The 22,893-nt window shown below is 36.4% G+C and overlaps 1 protein-coding gene across 1 annotated transcript in view; it reads right to left on the bottom strand.

The window, feature by feature from the left end:
• Positions 1-1,717: 1,717 nt before the first annotated feature.
• The window catches only part of LOC148940194 (eEF1A lysine and N-terminal methyltransferase-like), a 53,006-nt gene continuing 31,830 nt past the window's right edge, over positions 1,718-22,893 (bottom strand). Inside the window, exons 5-7 of the mRNA XM_089106236.1 lie at positions 18,871-19,133; positions 10,788-11,428; positions 1,718-2,120 (exon numbers count right to left, since the gene is read on the bottom strand). Of these exons, the coding sequence (XP_088962362.1) occupies positions 1,741-2,120; positions 10,788-11,428; positions 18,871-19,133 (1,284 nt within the window). The 3' untranslated portion in view covers positions 1,718-1,740. The remainder of the gene's footprint in view (positions 2,121-10,787; positions 11,429-18,870; positions 19,134-22,893) is intronic.

The raw sequence follows: 22,893 nt of genomic DNA, 5'->3' as shown, positions 1-22,893 counted from the left end.
AAACAGTTTAGGTATCCCTTCTCAGTCACCGGTACTAAGTAAACTATAGCTAAAATATAAATAAAATTGCCAGGCCTAGAGTTAAAGGGTTGTTTAGTTGTTTTTTTTTGTTGGCCGGCCGCGTAACCCCTAAATTTTTTTTACGTGTACCACAGTTTGAAAACCACTGGTCTAGTCTATAATTTAATCGAATATCTTTAGAGGTTACGGATAGCAAAAAAGGGCAAGGGAGGGGTGTTGGTTGGCAGTCAATCACTTTTGATTTTTAAAAAAAGGGCAGTATAACTTTCAACTGTCAATATGAGCCACCCCCCCCCCAAGTCTCTACAGCCACTTCTTCCATATGAAAGGGCTATGGAAAAAATAATACACTGACACCTTACGGCTTTCTACAGCAGGCAATACTTGTTTGAACGTTGTCTCTTATGGGCTGTCGATAGATAATATTGTCTAGTCTACATTAATGGCACCGCTGAGGTTTGTCTGAAAACCTTTGTGCAAAATTCAGGGACGATTCTATGAAAATCGTCTTTCTTATGCTCCATTTGCCAAGACTTACTTACCACACAAAATTCAAGCTGACAAGTGATTATATTCATTGAAAAGTCTTGCATAATTTCGGTTCAAACAAGGTGCAACATGTCCAACTTTCTACTGAAAAGTTGAAGGGGAGATGGGCGGGGCGTATCGGAGGAGTCATAGACCCATTTTGGTGCCTCAAACCACATAGATTGAAAATCATTGCACGTTCTAAATTCAAAGCAGGTGGACAATAGCCAGCAATATAAGAATTAGGTAGAAACTAGTAAATATGGCATACGAAAATACCGGCTCCAAAAACAAATGAAATGATAAGTAGGAGAGACAAATTCTTCTCTATCTTCGAGTGGAAAAAACTGTTGGGAATAAAATAGGGAATTTTGTTGAGGTAGAACAAGGAAGCCCAGGTGTAATAGGGTAAAGTAACTAGCGAAAAGCAAATCTGTTCTTGGACTATGGAGCGTACTATTGGCAAAACACTTATCAAAATGCATATCTAGTGATTGTAGAAATCAAATCAAATGGGAAAAACATATTATATTATTACTAATGTGATGCTGAGCAAAAAGATGGATAAGCTAAATCAACCGGTTTTGTTGGTGAAGCTTATTTTGGGATAACTGAAGGGTTTACTTTGGGATAACGTATATTTGTTAAAAGATGTTTTTTTTATTTATATTATATACACTGAAATAAATTATCATTTTATTTGCCATGTAGGATTACGTAGGATTATGCTTGATTTTGATAGAACAGAGACAATGACTTGTTTAAGCAAATTATGCATCACATTTATGTCAAATTGATTGGTAATCTACAGAAATTTTAAGCTCTCCTTGTCTTGAAAGTCCACTAGAAAAAATTTAATAGAAATTTAGAGACTCTTAATATGCGGGTACACCTTAGCCTTCTCTTGTTGGCCTGCCAATTTGTTGTTGAGTTACTTTCAGTTAAAACTGGTGCTTCGTCTTTATCTAACTGGGTTTAGTCTATAAATCTCAATTGTTTTGTCCATCTTCGCGGGGCTCCCACAAGATACTCTACTCGGCCTGCCGAGTTTTTTTCAGTTAATTCCAGTTGACCTGAACAAACCATAGGCTGAACACCCCTAAACAGCCCCTATTAGAGTGGGGATACCAAAATTCATTACTACAAATCTACTTCTTCAAGACTGAAAACTGGAAAATATCACTTTATTTGTTAGCCAAATTTAACAGAATTGGTTGCATTTTCCACTGCCTTACGGAACTTGGGTTTGAAATTTTTCTTGTCAACTTTGTTCTTTGATTTCGTAATTAGCACTGAACTAGCGTCGTTAGCACAAATAATAACTTCATTCACTTCATTTAAAATTGAAAACGCATGAACAAAATTAAAAATAGTTTCCAATCTCTTTTTAATATCCTCCTTCAAAGCAATATCACGTGCTACTAAATTTAGTATAAATAAGCCTGAACTTGTTAGGCATTTTTGAACTGTTTTCAAGAAGTCAAGAGAAATGAAGGGAATTGGAGGACAGCTTATTCCAATACTTCTATCTTTGGAGTCCACATCAAACATAATGCAATCGTACTTGATTCCTAGAAAAAGCCAAAAATATCATAAAAAAGCTTAGATTAGTCATACTTATTTACAACAGACAGTTCTTGTCTCCGCATAAGAAAGGGGAATTCGGGATTTTGTATGCTAAAAACCCGCTCTTACTTTGGCTATACATAAGGAATATGCCTCAAGAGACACATACACCCAGTGAGTTGAATACTTTAGACACTTTATACTTTATACGTAGATACTGTATACGTAGATACTTTATATACGTAGATAATTTATACTATCGTAGATACTTTATACGTAGATACTTTGTACTATCGTACATGAATTACGTTAGAAGTCAAAGCATCAATGTCAACAGCAAAAATGATTCTGTTTACGTCTTAAACATCTCCCACGATTTATTTTAATTATTCTCATATTTTTTCCAAGAATATGAAAAAAAATTTTCCAGAGGATGCCAAAGGATATGATTGGGTACACGCTTGACTGACCGTATTTCATACAAGAAGCTTTACGAAAAATTGCGAAAAATGTGGCTCTATCCCACTTTCTAAGGTTATAATAAGAGAAAGGTTGAGATGGCTAGGACTTATTTTGTGTATGAAGGATGAAAGATTGCTAAAGATTGTCCATTTCGGCCAACCATCTAGGGCCATGATTCCCAACGTGGGGCCCATGCCCCCCCCCAGTGGGGCATGGCAATATTTTGGAGGGTCATGAGCAGGACGTGCACCCCTCAGGTGACTATGCTATAGAGCCTTAGTTTTCAAAACATTTTCCAGGTGAAAGATGGGTACTCCTGTACTAAACGGACTCTTTTATATAGTGCTAGTTTGGTTAATGCTAATGAAATAAAATAGGATGAATATATAATAGTTTAGAAACAAATTTGGGCTATATATTTGCACATTAGGGGTGGGGGGTAAAGCATAGCATATATTATAAAGTAACCTAACCTAACCTAGGTACCCCCCCCCTAAACCCCAAAAAACAACAGTTTAAATATCGTATACGCAATGAAAACCACGCTTTACATTGCATTGCTCTATAGCGGTGTCTTTAATTAACCCGTCAAAAACGGGTCTTTCGTGACTGGATTCCATTGCAGTATATAAAAGAGTTCGTTTAGTACAGGAGTACCGAGAGATGTCGCTTTCAAATGCATTTAAAGAGCGAAAAAGTGACGCTACACATTGTATAAAAGGCGTTGTATTCAGACAATATTTCTTCATTAGATACCAATTGAAGGGCCTTTTCAGCTTCCTTTAGGTGGATACACTTACAACTCTGAATAAGAAAATTGAAATATCACAAGGGAGGCATGGCACAAAATCTGTTGGGAACCACTGATCTATGGCCAAAGGAAAAACTGGTCGTTGCCGAATGGACTGGGTAGAGGTTGTAAAGAAGGACTAACAGAAAATTGGAACTTCTTGGGAGGGGGTAAAGAGGGAAGCTTTGAATAGATCGGGATAAAGGAAGAGCGTTTTTGTCTCAGGCGCTTTAGTGCTGCAGTTAGTTGTAAGTAGTTGTAGTAGTAATATAATAAAAATCACAACTTTTGTGACTTGAAAACCAAAATACAAATAAGAATCCCAAGGCAAGCGAGACGAACCAGACTAAGACTGTTTTATTGCTTAAAAATTAAAATGTGTGCTGTAACTAATATGTAACAGATGTAGCATATGTTTCTCAAACTTTCGAAGCGCCCGCGTTTCATAGAAATACTTGACATTAACCTGACTTTCGATATTCTATCTTACCTCGAAGACTTATCCTCCTATTTTTTAACTGTAAAAAAACACCTTGCCAACTTGGCTATTCTACTTTTTACATCACTTTTGTGTCGATTTTCTCGTTATGCAATATCTCCTCTTCATGCTTATCATTTTTAGGTTAAGCGATTTAGTCTTCCTAAAATTAATTTTCATAAATATTCTCGCATCCTTAGTTCTGAAAACCTTCGAAAATTCATCTATTTCGCTACCAGTTTTTTATCAAGGAAACTCAAATCATTTGCATAATCTAACTCCAGAACACTTAACCTTCTTATTTGATGGCCTGTTCTTCCACAAACTTTGCCTGCTCCTTAGGACTAAGACAATCAAAATAATGCACAGCAATGGGGATAAGACACAACCCTGTTAAACCCCAGGTTCCAAGTTAAATCAACTTCTGCCCCACATTTTTACCTTAACCACACCAATAGAAAACACTGGCGATGGAAGAATTTTGGCGGCATATTCAAATTCAACAGAAAAGGGCATTATATTAGCAGTACACAGAAACTTTCTCGAAAAAAAAACTGTGCTTCCTAATTACTTTTAACATTTACAAAAGAAGATATGAAATAGCAAAAGAAAATGTTTATGGTTTGTTAAATAAGTTAAGAAAAAAGACTTCGATTTACAAAATGTTAGAACACAATCGCTGATTAGATTTTAATACGTACAAGTACAATTACCAGTGTCTATCGATTCGTTAATCCTTATACCGGAAAAGTTGCATTAACTTCAGAATCAGGGGTACATATCAGGTACGCGCATAGGGCTATAAGTATAGACGGGCCAGGGCCTTGTTCTCGCCTTCCACAGGAATATGATTTGTTTTTTGTATTACCCCTATGTTAAAAGTTAGTTTTCTCCTCCCTTCTTTTTTCCCCTCCATCTTCCCTTTTCAACTTGTTTAATCCACTTGTTTTGATTGGCACGGTATTTTTGTTTTTGTTGTTTAATTTTTTTTTCTTGTCCTTTTTTTTAATTTTAGCGTTATTATTTAATGTAATGGTCAGTCTCCTACTCTCACAGGCCAAAGAGGCTATGTGGGGCTCTAAAGCTTTTTAATTTTTTCACTGATGTCTTTAAATAAATTGATTGATTGATTACGAATCTTCTCAATGTTTTCCTATATTTTATGCATCGCCATCTGTTTCCATTTTTTTTTTTATTATTATTTACACGTAAAATACATCAAGTCAGTTCAACAGCCTCGACATTGACTGATAATCAATTAAAATAGTTAAAAGAAAAAATTCAAAGGAAAGTAAAAAGCGAAAAGAAAACCTAAAACGAACAGAAATAATGTCCTTTAATAATTAAAACTAAAAGGGGAAAGAAATTACTAATAATGAATAAACGAAACAAAAAACGGATAGGTTTAAAATGAAAAGTCACGTTAAACTTAAAAATAACAGATACTGCTACAAATGACTACATAAAACCTAGAACAGCAATTACAATGAACAATCAAGTCAAGCTTAAAACAAACAAATATTATAAAGATTAAGAGTGGGCTATCACCCCCCTTAAATTATGTAAAGGTTAGAAGGTCATTTGCAGTTTACTTAAAACAATTTGTATTTCATGTAGCGCGTTCTTTACTTGTCACAACATCAACAACAACAGAAGAAACTCACAACGCTAATCAATCTTTAGAAATAAGAGCTACAACAAATAAGAGTGGAGCTAACCCCCCTTCCCATCCCAAACATCTAAAGGGCTGAAAAGCCGTTCGCGCTTTACTGAAAACGATACATATTTCAACCAGTGTGATTTTTACTTGACAATTGTGACTTTCAATTTTAGTATTTTGAAAGGACACTTTTTGTCAAACTTTTCCTTTTGCTTCTTTTCCATTCAAATATATACAAAATTGATAACTTTAAGACGATTATCTTAAGATGATAACTTTAACTAAATAAAACTTTAAGACGATCATCGGTAATCTTTCAAGCAATCTGTTTAGTTAGTAGAAGCACTAGGCTATACTGATTCCCACGCAACGTCTCAATTTCAGTTGTCAGAGGAGGCAGAAAACAACAGGTCCTGCTATAAGTACAAATAACTAAGCATTCATACCAAAAAAGCACGATTTTCTAAGATTTGTTCTTCTGTTTTTGTTTTAAAATTATGAAGCTTTTAGGGCAGTATCACAGCCGCCGCATTGAGCCATGAAAATGAATTAGCAAATAATTAGCTAAATTTTTCATCGCATTCAGTCCGTAAAAATTCAAACTAAAAATCAGTTGATTTCGTAAAGACAAATGCAGCTTAAAAGAAAAGCTCCGCCTTCTTAAGCTGTATGGTGTCAGGTGTTTATAGCTAACCTTTTATCCACGTTTCTCTTTTTCAAATTTAGCGCCTGCTACTGCTAAAAATTGCATAACTACATATGGAAGTCTTTCTCATTAAAAATTGAACTGCGATTTTTCTTACTTCTTTTTTAAGACATATGTAATTGTGTAAGTTCCCACTTAACCCATTCAAATAATCAGATTTATTTTCACTGTCCTTGGTACTTTAGATTAGAACAAGGATGACTTAGAAAGTTTTTGTTAACCCTGCTGAAATACAGCTCTAAAATCTAACACATATAAGAAATATAAAATATTGAAATAAGATATATAGAAATAAGAAATATATAAAATATATATTATAAGAAATATATATAGAAAAAAGATACATAAAAATAAGAAATATAGAAATATAAAAAATAAAAATAAGAAATATTGTAGACAGAGTAAAAGAATTGTAATGATAGGTAACGGTGCATATACATATTTTTACATAGGGAGGGGGGACTAAAGGGAGAAGAGGGAACTTTCATTCGGCGGAAAACGATTGGTCCATGTGCAAGTACGTACAAGTAAACAATTGCTGTATTGAATTGACGAATCTATGAATGATTTACCGACTGTTATTCTCTATATTTGAAAGGAATATGCCCAAAAAGAAGGAAGTGCGTCCATATTAGAAAGCAATGTGCTTAAAAGGAAAATTTACTGCATGTCCGACTAATGAGACTAGATCTCGAGGGGAAAGAATACGAATTGAACCTTAAAACCAATAAAAATTACTGTCAATGAAAAAATGAAACCCAAAACGAAAAAAATTGAAATCAATAAACACATCAAAGATAAATAATAATAAATACTGCTATAGACTAATAAATCAACTTTAAAAAAAGCAGAAATTTAAACGAATAATTGAGTCTTGACAAATTATTGGAAACAATAATTTTCCTGGTATTTCATGTGAAACTGATAAGACTTCTTTCTATGAAAATTACATAAAAATTAAGTAAAAAAAAGGTGCCAATTCACAAACAAATAGGGAGGGGGGGGGGGGGGTCAGGATTTTTGTTTTTTTAATGAAGATACAAAAAAAATGTATTTTTCAAAATCCAGGTGGGTGGCAATTTTACCTTACCTTAGACCTTAGCTCCTCCTGTACCTCCAGAGGCACACAGGGCGTCCGTTAACAGTCTCTAATCATCCCGGGAATGAGCTGGGGCGTAGATGTCCTCCTACTCTGGGATTAAGGATGCATGAAGGGCTCTCCTGTCTCGCTCATATGTCCTGCGAAGCATGTTTTTGGGCCTTCCTCGTCGACGCTTGTCTTCTGGTTGCCACTGGAGAAGCATATTCGACAGTGTCGATCCTGGCATACGGATAACATGGCCAAGATAGCGCCATCTTCGTTGCCTCACTACATTAGCGACATCAGGCTGGTTTGTGTAGTGGCATATTTCCAAGTTTGTTATCCTATCCTTCTAGTTAGTATTCATGATACGTCGAAGACAGTTGTTTCATATGCAGTGAGTCGTGTTTCTTGCTCAGCTGTGAGTTTTAAACATTCAATCGCGTACGTCAAGATCGAAAGGACGTTTCTTCTGAAAAGGCAAAGTTTTAGCTGGAGTAAGTAGTTCGCTGATCTCCAGACTGGTCGAAGTCGTTGAAATGCCGAGCTTGCCAGGGCTATTCGTGTTTTCAGCTCTTTTTCGGAATCGCCACTAAACGAGACTGTGCTACCAAGATATCGGAAGTCGGTGACTTGCTCTATGCTTTCAGTCCCCAGCTGGATATTCATCTGTGAGTTAGTGGTTGACATCGCTTTGGTTTTGGGGGCGTTGATATGTAACCCAAACTGCTCGGCTCTTTCGGCTAACTTACATAAAAAGTCTTGAAGTTTCCTTTTGTCTTTCTCCATCAATCAAATATCGTCTGCAAAGTCGAGATCTTTGACTAGTTTGCCTGCAATTCTGATCCCATATCCATCAAAATGTCTGAATATGCAGTCCACTATGAGAATAAAGAGGAGTGGAGACAATACGCATCCTTGTTTGACACCTGTCATCACTTTGAAATATCTTGTATTTCGTTCAGAGGTTCTCACGCAGCATTCCGTGTCTTCGTACACTGCCGTGATAAGGCGAACAAGCTTTTCAGGAATACCGTAGAAGATCAGGATCCTCCATAGTACTGGGCGGTCTATTGAGTCGAGAACTTTTTCAAAGTCAATGAACAAGAGATAGCGACGTAGCCTCCACTCGTTCGATTCTTCAAGCATGGTGCGCAGTGTGAATATCAGATCGGCGCAAGATCTTTTTGGTCGGAAACCATGTTGCTCCTCGCCTAAATGCGGGTCTAAGGCAGCTTGAAGTCTTTTCAGGATGATTATGCAGAAAAGTTTTCCGGATATTAAGAGAAGGCCAATGCCTCTGTAATTGCCACAGATCGTTATGTGTCCTTTTTTGTACAATTTAACAATGGTTCCTGCTTTCCAGTCTTTGGGGACTTTTTCTTTTTGCCAGACGAGGGAAAAGAAGACTAGCCACACTGATAGGGACCTACGGATTGATGACTTGACCATTTCTCCGGATATACGGCCACTACCAGGAGATTTTCCATTCTTCAGCTTATTCGAGGCTGAAAGGATCTCATTCGCCGTTGGCTCGTCTTCATTAATGAGGAGATCCAAAAATGGCTGTCCAGAATATCTGGTGGAACAGAAGGGGACGGGCGGTTGAGAAGGCTTTCGAAGTAATCCGCCCATCTATTTTTCCGGTCATCTGGATCGGTTAGCAGTCTTCCGTTTTCCTCTTTTACTGGTCCATCTTGTACGTTGGTCTTCCCGACGATTTCTTCAGTTAGGCGGTACACAGCTTTCGTGTCACCACGTTGGGCTGCCTCTTCTGCCATTCTTGCTTTCTCATTCAGGTGCTGTCGCTTGTCTGATCTAGCACTTTTCTTCACTTCTCTGTCCATATTTTTATACGCTATGTCTTTCATGACATCAGCAGAGGGATCATTACTGATCATGCTCTGTTTTATTTTCTTGCGGTCTTCGATCAAGTCCCATGTCTTCTGGGATATCCACTGTTCCTTTATTGACTTTTTAAAGCCAAGAACTTCTTCAGCAGTTTCTGTGTAGTATTGTTGTATAGTCGTCCAAACTTTTTCTACGTCTTGTGGTAGATCAGCAAGTGCCTCGAATCTGTTCGAGAGTTTAATGCTGAATTGTCTCCTAACATCCTTGTTTCCGAGTTTCTTCACGTTGAAATTTCTATGTAATTTTGTTGGTTGTCGAGATCTGTTGGAGCGGAGTTTCAACTTGAGTGTTGCTACAAGAAGCAATTTTACATTTTTTAATATTTGTAAAAACAATAAAAAACAGGTATTTTGAAAATATATGGGGGGTGGGGGATATTAAAAGATACTGGGAGAAATTAGCTCTCCTGCGCCCCCCCCCCCCCCAAAAAAAATTCTACCATTACAAACAAACATGGATGGCCAACATGACTGTTCATACAAATCGTTTCTTACTTCGTTTGTTGAAAAGCTATATTTCTTTTTTTTTATTTGCTACCCTTGCTTAGCGGTTTTTGCGTATAAAATATTGTTGTTAATCTTTTATAAAAACTGAATTATGCCTTTTTGGCATGTGTTTATTTAGTTTTATAATTATATTATTATTTTCAAGATAAAATAAAAGCTAATGTCCCTTTTAAAACTCTGAAACCCCTTTGGCAGTTTGGTAAAATGACTTACCTTTTTCAAGTGCGGTTCTTGTATAGGCCTACTTGAGACAACCCTTGAGCTTGGTCGGATAGATGCAGAGTAGGCGAAAATCTTTCATAAGACTGACCATTAAAATATGGGCTTAAAACCCATTCGATGGTATTACGACACCTAGCTTCTGACTGTCTTGTCCTTAATATCCTTATACCTCTTTTCCTATAGGTCTGTCTAGTGTGAACTATGCACTTCAGGCTTCCCAGTTGGTAAGTCATAAGTCTTATGCCAGATCAGGCTATGTTATTTGTGTTTGTAAAATTCAGATCTGACAGCATCATAGACTAAACTGAATAAGCAGCCTATTTGAGTTTCAGTACCCTCATTAACTTTTCATTATATTTTCAGCCAGTGAATAATAAAACAAAGCAGATATTCCAGCGAGCCACCTTATGATAACGAAAACAAAAGTAGAGGAATGGCTTACAGATCATAACACAGCCCTATCGACGATTGAGTGAGTTCCCACTTCTCTCAGATTTTTCAGCAGAAAAGCAAATTGAAAACGTTTTAACGTTTTCAGCAGAAAAGCGAATTGAAATCGTTTTAACGTTTCTGGCATTGAAAACGTTTAATCCTCAGTAGAGTCAATTACAAACTTCATGCAGCCATAGTAAATAAGCTACAGTAAGGATACTAAATAAGTATACTACTAAGTATACTAATAAGTGTACTAATAAAGTGTACTAAGTAAGTATAAGTAAATAAGCAAAATTACAACCAAGTTAGAATTTACGACCACGGTTTATGAAAATTAACCCGATTTTGGATCAGTGTATGTCTGGCAATAACGAATCGTTTTGTCAACACCACAATAGATAAACAAATCTATAAAACTAACCTTTTTTGTATGAATCCTCTATCAGCTGCAGCCCATCAGCAATATGAACGTGCATCCTCTCATCAGTAACAAATCCAAAGAAGTCTTTTGCTACTTTCACCATTGCCTCATCAATATCAGCAACATCAATAACTATCTTAGGAAATAATTTCCTAATATATTTTACAAGCTCACCACCACCTAGGCCAATAACTAGAGTTTTGCTGTCCTCTTTATCCAAACAATAAAGGCTAGATGTCATCACAATGTGGTGGACACACGATGGTAACGCTATTTTACTGTCCAAATCAAATTCACTTTGGATAATATTTGGCCTATTCAAAAATATCAGTCTCCGTACAATACCGTCGTCATCCTTGATATCCTCAACGACAAAATCACCAGAGAAATTACTTTGTCCTTCATAAACAACTTTTCTTTGTCCCAGTTCACCACCTGACGAAAGAAAATTGATGATGTAACTTTCCGGCAAAGTTGAAGGACGTAGATTGACAATATAAGGTTTGAGCTCGTTTTGGACTGTTTCCATGTTAGTGAAATTATGACCTCGGTTAAGATGGACGACAATTAGCCTATCTGCATTTGCTTGAGTAGCAAGTTCTTCTCTCCCAGTAGGCGTCCCAAACAGCCAGTCAGTTTCACTGAAATGAGAAACCATCAGTTAACGCTTGATTTAAAACATCTGTCAGCCTTCAAGTTAACCAGACCAGATACCATAGGGAACTGAAAGGATAAGACAATTTTGAGCTTTAATATGGGTTTAATTTAATAATATTTTCAGCTAAAGGTGTAGTTTATTGACATTCTGACTGAAATTTTCAGGAAGTATGAATATTCTTAAGCTTTTTTTTATTGATTGCAGATCAGTTCGGACTAGGTTAGTATAAACAGTTTTGGTAAATTTGGAAGAAAAAATGTAAACAACTATAACGATTGAGTTTTTTGGGCCAAAAGATTGATTTTTTTTATTTCTTATTGCAAAATAGTTAGGGCTAGGCTAGCTATCATTGGCTAATTCTGAAAAAATACTCATAAATATACCCATTGAGTTCTATGGCCAAAATAGTTCTTACACAGAAACAACAAAAAAGACAATGCAATGAGGAAATTTGTCAAAGAGCCAATTGCAGAAAAGAAGTAACTGAATGTTTCGGCAATGTACCCAATTCAGCAAAATACTGGAATAAAGATAAAACTTAACCTATGATAAAAACAAGGAAACTAAAATTAAAACCAACAATATCAGAGTTCTCGCTTCATTACTCTGTGAAAATTCAGTCAAGACAAGCAAAATGGGTAGTTCGTTTAGATTTTTGTTAGAAAATTAAATGCACTTATCGAAGGAGTAACACAAGAAGGGAAAAAAATTACCAAAGAACAATCTTGTCAAAAAAAACGTGTACAGGGTACTTCCAGAAAGTTAATTCAATTAGAATTTTGTTAATCTTAGCTGAAGTCGAAGTTAGCTGAAGCTAGTTCAACTTAATATTGTTGTTGTATTATTTTTATTGTTGGTTTATTTTTAGGTTATATATTTTTATCGTACGTTGAATTTTGTCTTTATTCCTCTTTTTGTTTCGATGACGACGGTTATTAGTTACTACCACTACTACTGACAACTCACTGCAGCACCAAACCACCTGACGCTAACACAGCTCATTCTATTCAAGGCCTTCCTTTTCACACCTCCAAAAAAACCCTATTTCCTTAAAATCCTTTCTTAGGACATCTTCCCACTCCATTCGGGGACGACCTTGTTATCGTTTGGCCCTAGATGGTAGACCGAAAAAGACATTTTTTTGTAATTTGCCATGCCTTATCCGCAGAAAAAGTCCTAGCCATCTCAACCTTTCTCTCATTATAGCCCTAGAAAGCGGGATAAAGATATATTTTTTTAAAGCTTACTGCATAAAATACGGTCAGTCAGACCGTATTATTAACCTATTAGTTATATAGCCGGAATATTCAATTACTTTTCTTCAGCAATTCACTGTCTTCAAAAAAATTGCTCATGGCATTGCCTTCTTTGTTGTTTGTATGATGGAAAGGCAGTGTGGTCTTTACTGTTATTTAATGGTTCTTGCATCTCCGACCCAAATGAGAAGCAAAGGTAAAAAAGAGAAAGGGAGAGAAAAAAATGGAAAGTGGACGTACTATGGGAAAAAAACTTTCACAAATATACTTACAGCCCAAATGAGGGTCGAAAAAGGCGTTTGCAAGCTTCTACCAAACAGAATGGAAGACTTAAAAGATAATATTCTTGATAAGAATATCTAGTCTAGATAAAAAGATAAGAATGGAAGAAAAGGTAGAAAAGAAAATGGAAAATAGAAGAAAATGAAAATGGAAGGGAAGAAAAGATAGGAAAGATAAGATATCAAAATAATATTCACTCTTCCTATTCATATAAAATTCTATAGTAGAACTATTGCTAAAATTAGCTGCAGAATTTTGTCCAAAGTAAAAATAGCAAACAAAAATCCAAATTCTTAAAATCAAAGCAGGAACACCGAATAAAATTTTACAAGTGTTCCTTTTGTGATTCGATAAAAAGCGATGTCAATTAAAACATCCTAGAAATCATTTAAAAAAAAAAAAAATCCAAAAACAATTTTTTTTTTTAAAAAAAAACTAAAGAGCTAAATTAAACCGAAGGCGACGAGAAATAAAGTACAAAATAAAATGAATTTAAAACGAACAGAAATTCCTATAAATTTATAAATGAAGCCCAAAACAAGCGTAAATTAAAAAAAACGAAATTACAACAAACAGGAGTAGTGTTAACGCTCTTAAGCATTATAAAGGCCACATCAACATTTGCACTTTACTAAAAAAAATATTTGAAACGTTTTTTCTTTTATAACCTTGACAAATCTATAATAGAAATTTCTGTTTTGGATTTTTATTTCAAGAATTATTTTGAATCAAAATCAAGTCTGCATAAAGTAGACCTAAGGCTAGTTGACGGTAATCTGGTAGGCCTACTGGCGACAAAATTGGTTTTTACGGATCCTACTAGGCCTACTGGCAACAAAATCCGTTTTTTACGGATCTTACTGGCGTTTTAGGGATCCTACTAGGCCTACTGACGAAAAAATCTGTTTTTAAGGATCCTACTGGCGTTTTACGGATCCTACTAGGCCTACTGGCGACAAAATCCGTTTAAACGATTTAAAATTACTCAAAAACCCTATATTTTGAGGTAAACACAGTGTAAAAAAAATGTTTAAAGTAATTTTAAATCGCGGTGCGTTGTACAGTATATTTAACTTCCGACATTTATGTATTTGGTATTTCGTTTTATCGTCTATGCATCTTTTTCTTATTTTTAGTTTTAAACTTTCCAACTATATTCATCGACGAATATAATACCTTAATTTTAGCTTTTCTTGTTTAGGACAATGACTGGTTTCACGTCTACCGCTTTTTTTGCTTTTTCCATACGGGTCTTACCGAAAACCGTAATTTCGGAGGTTTGGCCTGTGAGAATCTGAAGTAAGAATGAACTAAAATCAGATTTAAAACTGAATTAAAAATTCAGGTTAATTTAAAATCAGAACTAAAATTGAAATTTAAATGAATGTACGGAAACACGAATGCAAGTGTACTTCGTAAACGTCAAAACGCAGACAGATTTAATCGAATACTAAACCTTTCATATATCATAGGCAGCGCAATAGCGCTGCCTAAGTAAAGAACGATGTTGGTACAATGTATTATTATTTTTTTTTTCGTGGTCTTAGACCAGGGCACTTCGTATCGAAGGAGTTGTCGTAAAAATTTCTAAAATGACTCATTCGACTGAAAATTGGAGTGGCTAGTGCCCTTTTTAATAGTCGAAAGTGATTGGAAGGCAACTAGCCCCCCCCCCCACGCACATTATTCCCCAAAACACATCTAATTAAAATTTTCATAGCCATTTTGTTCAGAGTAGTTGATTTCCAGTTAAAGAATATGTTTTTGAGGAGGATACTCCCCCACAACCCTCAGGGCAAGGGTTTTAAGTTATGCCCTGGGGGCATATAAGAACGATGTTGGCACAATGTATTATTTATTATTTTTCTCCTTTAGAGCAGGGCACTTCGTATCGAAGAAGTTGGTGTAGAAATTTCGAAGGGCTCATTCAATTGGAAATTGGAGTGGCTTGTACCCATTTTTATAGTCGAAACTGATTGGAAGGCAACTAATACCCCTTCCAAGCCCACCATTTCCCGAAACTCATCCAATCAAAATTTTGAGATAGCCATTTTGTTCAGCATAGTTGATTTCCAAAATAGAAATTGCGTTTTTGAGGAGGAAACTCCCCCACATCCTCCAGGGCAAGGGTTGTAAGTTATGCCCCGGGGGAATATAATGTTTTTATAGAAAACACTGTCGTAGAAACTTAAAAAAGAGGCTCATTCGATTGGAGATTCAAAGGACTAGTGCCCTTAAGTGATTGGAGGGCAACTAACCCCCCTCTCACGCCGACCTTTTCCCCAAACACATCCAATAAAATTTTAAGATAGATATTTTGTTCAACGTAGTTGAAAGTTCTGGAAATTCGGTCCTTGAGGATGACACCCCCCCCCCCAAAGCCCTCAGGGCAAGGATTGTAAGTTATGCCCTGGGGGCATTTAAGGTTTTTATAGAAAGTGGTGTCATAGAAACTTCAGAAAGGGCTCATTCGATTGGAAATTGAAATGCCTAGTACCCTTTTTAATAATCGAAAGGTATTGGAAGGCAACTAACACACCTTCAAGCCCACCATTTCCCCAAAAACGTCCAATCAAATTTTTGAGATATCAATTTTGTTCTACGCAGTTAAAAGCTCAGGAAATTATACATTTGAGCAGGGCACTCCCTCCATAGTCTTCAAGGCGAGGGTCATAAGTTACGAACTGGGGGCATATAAGGGTTTTTATTGAAATCTTTGCCATAGAAACTTAAAAAGGGCTCAGTCGATTGGAAATTAAAAGGGCTAGTGCCCTTTTTAACAGTCGAAAGTAATTTCAAGGCAACTAACCCCCCTCTCACACCCACCTTTTCCCTAAACACATACTATCAAAATTTTTAGCCATTTATTTTATAGCCATTTTATTCAACGTAGTTGAAAGTTTTGGAAATTAGGTTTTTAAGGATGACAACCCCTCCCCCCACAGCCCTCAGGGCAAGGGTTTTAAGTTATGCCCTGGGTCATATAAGGTTTTTATAGAAAGCGATGTTGTAGAAATTTCAAAAAGGGCTCATTCAATTGGAAATCGAAAGGACTAGTGCCCTTCTTAATAGTCGAAAGTGATTGAAAGGCAACTAACCCCCCTCTCACGCCCACCATTTTACCAAACACATCCAATCAAAATTTTGAGATATCCATTTTGTTCAACGTAGTTTAAAATTCTGGAAATTAGGTCTTTTAGGATGAAACCCCCTCAGAGCCCTCAGTGCAAGGGTTGTAAGTTATGCCCTTGGGGCATATAAGGTTCATATAGAAAGTTGTTATAGAAATTTCAAAAAGGGCTCATTTGATTGGAAATTGAAACTGCCTCTTTTAATAGTCGAAAGTGCCCTCTCTCACGCCCACCACTTTCCGAAAAACATTCAATCAAAGTTTAGAGATAGCCATTTTGTTCAACGTAGTTCAAATTTTTGGAAATTATGTATTTAAGGATGACAAACCCCCCAGAGCCCCCAAGGCAAAAGTTTTAAGTTATGCCCTGGGGGCATATAAGGTTTTTTATAGATAGTTGTCGTAAAAACTTCAAAGGGGCTCATTCAATTGGAAATTGAGAGGGCTAGTGCCCTTTTTAATAGTCAAAGGTGATTGGAGGGTAACTCACCCCCCTCTCACGCCCACCATTCCCCCAAACACATCCAATCAACATTTTCCGATAGTCATTTGTTCAACGTAGTAGAAAGTTCTGGAAATTAGGTCTTTGAGGATGACAACCTCCCCTCCCCCCCAGTCCTCAGGGCAAGGGTTGAAAGCTATGCCCTGGGGCAAATAAGGTTTTTATTGAAAGCGTTGTCGTAGAAACTTCAAAAGGGCTCATTTGATTGGAAATTGAAAGGGCTAGTGCCTTTTTGAATAGTTGAAAGTGATTGGAGAGTGACTAACGCCCCTCTCACGCCCACCATTTCCCCAAACATATCCAATCAAAATTTTGAGATAGTCATTTTGTTTAACGTTGTTGAAAGTTCTATAAATTAGGTCTTAGAGGATGAGAGCCGCCCTAACAGCCCATAGGGTAAGGAATTTAATTTACGCTCTGGGGTAATACACGACTTTTTTATAAAACTTTGTCGTAGAAACACAAAATTGGCTCTTTCGATTGGAAATTGAATGGCCTAGTGCACTTTTTAATAGTCGAAAGTGATTAGAAGGCTTGACATTTTTATAGTAAAGATCGATGTGGGTATAATGCATCATTTTTTGTTGTTGTTTTTGTTTAAACCAGAGAACTTCGTATTGAAGGAGTTGTTACGGGATCTACGAAAAAGGCTCATTTGATTGAAAATATATAGGGCTAATGCCCTTTTTATTAGTTGAAAGTGATTGGAGGGCAACTAATCAACCTCCCACGCCCCCCTCCCATTTGCCCATTATGTTTAAAAGCTAAATGTTGCCTTAATATTAAATCAAAATGCACTATGTTAATGCTAATTCCCAGTAAGGCATCTCAGCAGTATCCCAAGAACGACTGAGGGTATTATGTTCAAACTTTCGGGGCTACATCTGCTCTTAAAATTTAACCAAATCAAAATTGCGTAAGTGTATCCAAGCTATCAAAGAAAGTAAACAGATTTTTTTTCGAATGGTATCAAGTTTTCCATTTCAGGCCAACTACAGGAGGTAGGAAACTAAATTAAACATTACTATTTGTGTCAAGATTTTAAAAAGGGTTTATGTTGTTAAAGATTGCTGAAAATTTTTCTCCAGCATATAAATAGCAGACCAAACTATAAAGTCTTAAAAAATGAAAAGATTTAAAGTATTATTTTCTTTTTTCCTGAAAAGACTATGTCAATATAAAACGAACAGATATTAATTAATAAAAAAAACTTTTTCCACAAAATAAGCTTTTCAAAGAAAAGTGAAAGAACTCCATAAAAAAAAAAAAAATGAGCAAAAATAAAATCAAATAATCTACCAAGCATGAAACTACCACAAATGAGCATCGATAAATAAATGAAACCCAAAACGAACAGAAATTACAATAAAAAACCGAGTCAAACTCAAAACGAGCAGAAATTAACATAATTTGGGCCCAAAATGCCCTCCCAAGGCCAGAACATAATTTGCACTATACTGAACAAAATACAAATTTTTTACTTTTATAACTTTAATAAATCAAATAATATTAACATTTTGATTACTAAATATCAGTATATGTATATTAAACTGACAATGCACGTTCATTTGTATTTTTTTTTTCAGTAAAGTGCAAATCATGTTCTGGCCTTGGGAAGGCATAGGGGTTTTGAGCCCAACTTATGTTAATTTCTGCTCATTTTGAGCTTGACTGTTATTTATTGTAATTTCTGTTCGTTTGGGTTTCATTTATTTATCGATGCTGATTTGTGGTATTTTCACGCTTGGTAGATTATTTGATTTTATTTTTGCTCATTTTTGTTTTAATGGAGATCTTTACTTTTCTTTGAAAAACTTATGTTGTGGAAAAAGTTTTTTTAATTGATAAATATTATAAACCAAGTCCTGACCAGAAGGTGGTAAATTTTAATTACAACCACTAAAACCAGGCGATGACGCTCAATGGTTTCCTACTAATTGGAAATAAATTTTCGGCTGATTCAAATGAGAATCTTATCAAAAATTAATCTTCTCGAAGCCTTCCTATTTATTTTTCTCGCAAGAAGACTTTTCAATAGCCACAAAATAAGAAAACAAAAGTCTACTTTTTATCACCAATACAGAAAGCCTTTTACTCATTTTGAAGATCATTTTCCGGGTAGAGATTTTATTTTCAAACCTAATCCAAAAAGGAGCAAACCAAATATTCGCTCATATTTCTTAAGCCGCGTGGTGCGAAACCCAGCTCCCGAAAGGGAATATTTGATTAGTCCAAGAATCTAGCTTAAGACTCACGATCCTTGAGTGACGATGAATACTGCCATGCTCTTCAAAACTCTACGTTTTCTATCAGTGATATAAAGACTATATTTCGGAATTGTGGAATTTGATGGGTCAAACAAACTGATAAACTGGTCGTCGGCAACTGTTACCCGCGTCATTTTATTCGCCACCATGGCGAAGTCTTGAACTGATTTGATCCTATTTTGCAAAGCTTCTTCTGAAGAAAGACGCTCGCTTTGGTCAAGCAAGTTTCCATCAGGACAAAATTCCAAAACCTGGAAAATAATTAATTTTATCTGCCAATATTTTAATTAATCCAAATAAATAGGGAAAACAATGGTTTCATTTCAAATAAGCGGACTAGGGGTGGTTCGAATTTATATCCCTTTGATTACTACTACTACTAACAGCTTACTGCAGCACCAAGCCACCTGAGGCCAACACAGCTACGCACACTCATCCTCCATCTCAATCTATTCAAAGCTCTTTATTCCCTCCCTAGAACTTCCCATTCCCCTTTAATCTTCCCTTAAGACATCCTCCCAACCCCTTCGGGGACAACCTGATTTTCGTTTGGACCTAGACAGTCGGCCGATAAGGAGTATTTATCCTTTTAGTACTTCTTGGGGACGATCTAATTTTCGTTTGGACATAGACAGTTGGCCGACAAGGATTATTTATCCTTTTAGCACTTCTCGAGTAGTTATATTCGTACTTCTCGAGTATTACAAGTAAAGTTCCTACAGATTAGAACAGCCCCGAGCCAGGATTTCAATTCAGAAAAAGGGGGGGGGGCTATAATAACAGTCTCTCTTCGCCTTACCATAACCAGAGAAAAGATGCAAGCATATTACCCTAATAATTTCTGAATAATCTAGGACAACTTAAAGTCAGGTTATTACGGTTCTTTCTAGAGTGACACTAAAAAGTTTAAGAGCAGTAGAACTACAAAACAGTCAAGATTTACGAATGATATAACTGTACTCGACTTTTTGTAACTACTGTTACTGAGCAGAATCAGAGCATAGTTACTTAAGGATCACTTATAAATTTTGGAATTTTCGACAAAGGTGGTCTGGGGCGTATTTCAAATGACTCCATTTAAGTCCCTCTGAAAACCCTGCCTGATATAGTAGTAATTGCCTCATTGACAAAGATGCAAACTATTGACTTTCACACCTTGTCAGAACTACAGTCAACTTGACTTTAGTCAAGTCAATTACCATAGTCAGGGTCCGAGCGTACTGTTACAGTCTGTGAGTAAGATCCCCTTCTTGGACTAGCCACCTCGCTGTACTTATTTCCTTGGTGAGATAAAAAATTGAGGAATTCCCTTTTCTTAATGTTCCATATTTGTCTTCCAATTTATATATGAGAATCTTTGACTGACTTACACACCGGGCGAATGAGCAATAAGCCTGACTTGGTCTTCTAGTAAGGTCGCCTTCTTGGAGCCAGGAACTTCTCCTTAATAACTTCCAAGTCATCAATTGTTACTTCTAACTCAGCTGTAAGGATAGATTTACCCTGTAGAAGCCTAGAATAACCAGGAATAGTAGACATCGCAGCTGTCTCCTTTCATGGAATCATCTGTAAATATTTGAAGGAAATCTCCTACACTGGCTGGTATTTAACGTGGGAAGATAGCATCAAATTTCCTTTCGGTAAATTGTTGATACTGACGGTACCTAATCACTACGATTTTCCAGACAAAATAAATTTTTAAAAAGCAACCATGACACCATTTAATACCAGCGTCTTCCAAACGACTGCAACCATAATTCAATCCTAAAACCGGAGGACCGTGATCTATTGCTTGGACCTTCGCAAAATATCTAATAATCAGCATGTTTCTTCTGTCCTGTGACGTCGGCATTCCAGTGACAACCCTGACTTTACAAGTTAGTATCTCGTTCTGGAGTCCCAGAGTCAATTTTACCGCTATATCCTGAACTGTTTCAAGTTTTGCCAGACTCGCCGTTTCTAGACCTTGGAGTTTGTCAATCAATTGTAGAAATACAGCCTCATAATGGAAGAGCTGTCCCATTTTGGGCCAGGTAGTCCCTTCATGATCCACCTTCTCTTTATAAAGATTATTTAACATACAATATTTGATTCTTCTAGGTTATGTCTGGGTCTGAAATAACACCCGAAATCTTTGCAGACAAATCAAAATAGATCAAATTTTCACTCAGCTACATAGCTAGGGCTAAAAGGAACCTTTCCTTGTGAAATATTATGGACAAAATCGGCAGATAACAAGTCATTGAGAACACCAGCAACTATCATATTTTACTGGTTAGGCTTTGAAAAAATTGAGATGGACTAGGAGCGTTCGTAGCTGTGTTGGTATTAGGTTACTTGGTACTGCGGTGAGTTGTTAGTAGTAACTCAATAACTAATCCAAATCTTCATAAGCATCCCGCATAAACAAGTTGTCAACATATTGCCGGCAGAATCACTACCTGAGGGATATTCACCTGGAGCAATATGAAGAGCAATAGGCTAAGTGCTAAGCCCTATGGAAGAAAGGTCTCAAGATGAGCACTTCAGAATGCTCTGTGTTGATTCTGAATATGTAACTGCGATCTTAGAGGAAGTCAAAAAGAATCTTACCGCCTTCTTAGTGAAATTTTTATTTCATAGACTTTTATATAAGATATATTTGTTTACCGTCCTAGCCGAATGGTTAACACGCTAGACTTGAGATCCTTTGTCCGTGAAGACAGGGGTTGGAGTCCTGGTGTCGCTGGTTATTTGGATTCAACGAGGGTCAGTTGTGTACCTCTGTAAGCTCAGCCAGAGTAGATCCAGCTCTAAACGGGTACCCGGAGAAATCTGGGGAAGGTAAACAGAAAGGGTGTGTGAAAGAACAGGACGGCTGGCCCCCCACCCCCCTCGCACTTCCTGGCTGAAGAGCCATGAAACGGAAATCGGCACCACCGGTAGGGATTACAAAATCCATTGCCGTATTCTTTACCTTTACATTTTATCTATTTACACGGTCAAAAGCAGCGGTAAAATCAATCAGGACAGCGATGGATACTGTAAATTTTTTGCCAGCTCCTTAAAAAAAGACACTATCAACTCAAAATCTATTTTTCGAAAACCACGCTAAGAATTTGGACCCCTCCCCAAACTTAGGGTGTATCCACTTAAACTTCTTTCATGGCACCCAACCGGTAGCAAATTAGGCCTAATAGGCCACAAGGAAACATACTTTGCATATAATTTTTCTTATTCTTCTAGTGTTACGTTCGTCCAGAATCCTTCCGAAGGAATTGAAAAATGTTCAGGGATAATATCCCTTCATTATAACATTTTAAGTGGACGTTTAGTGTATGAAAATGTTGTTCTTCTAGCATTCACCATGAGGGGTCTCCTCTAGTAAGTATTCAAGCGTGTCAAATCAGACCTAATTTACCTGTCTGGAATGTGGCAAACTGAAGCAACACTAGGACAGGAAGTATACATACATTAAAGAAAAAGGAAAATAATGTTCTATAATTTTAAAAACTGAAAAGGTTTACCGTAAAAACGTTAGATGTTGAAGGAAAACAAAATAATATTAAACTACTGAAGGTGAAGAATGAAAGAGGTAAGATAAATACAAAGCAAAAAGCAATTAAAAAACTTTAGTAAAACAAGCAAAATGCTAAATGAGCAAAATAAATTAGCAAGAAATGCAAGAAACCGGAAATAAATGATAAATAATTGACACACAAGATGACATTTGTGTCTACCTGTTTTACAATATAGAGGAGTGAGGCCGGTTCTTTTAAAACCCTCGGAGGAGAAATTGAGGTGAATTAACACCCCAACATCTTATTGGCGTGAATGATGGAGAAAATAACGTGAGCATTCGTAAATTAATAAAACATTTACGAAGAAACTTAGTGCAAGATATTTTACATCTCTGGTGTAGGTAAGGAGACATAAAACCTGCTTCATATTGCCTATGGGTAGGGTAATCTACTAAACATAAGAATTTAAAATGGTCAATAATCAATCTGGCATTTTCTGGCTTTTTTTTTT

Source organism: Artemia sp. Qi Xiang Cuo, chromosome 20 (assembly GCF_049724085.1).
Source record: "Artemia sp. Qi Xiang Cuo chromosome 20, ASM4972408v1, whole genome shotgun sequence".
In the NCBI taxonomy this organism is placed as follows: Eukaryota; Metazoa; Arthropoda; class Branchiopoda; order Anostraca; family Artemiidae; genus Artemia; species Artemia sp. Qi Xiang Cuo.
This window is presented reverse-complemented; position numbering and strand designations above follow the sequence as displayed.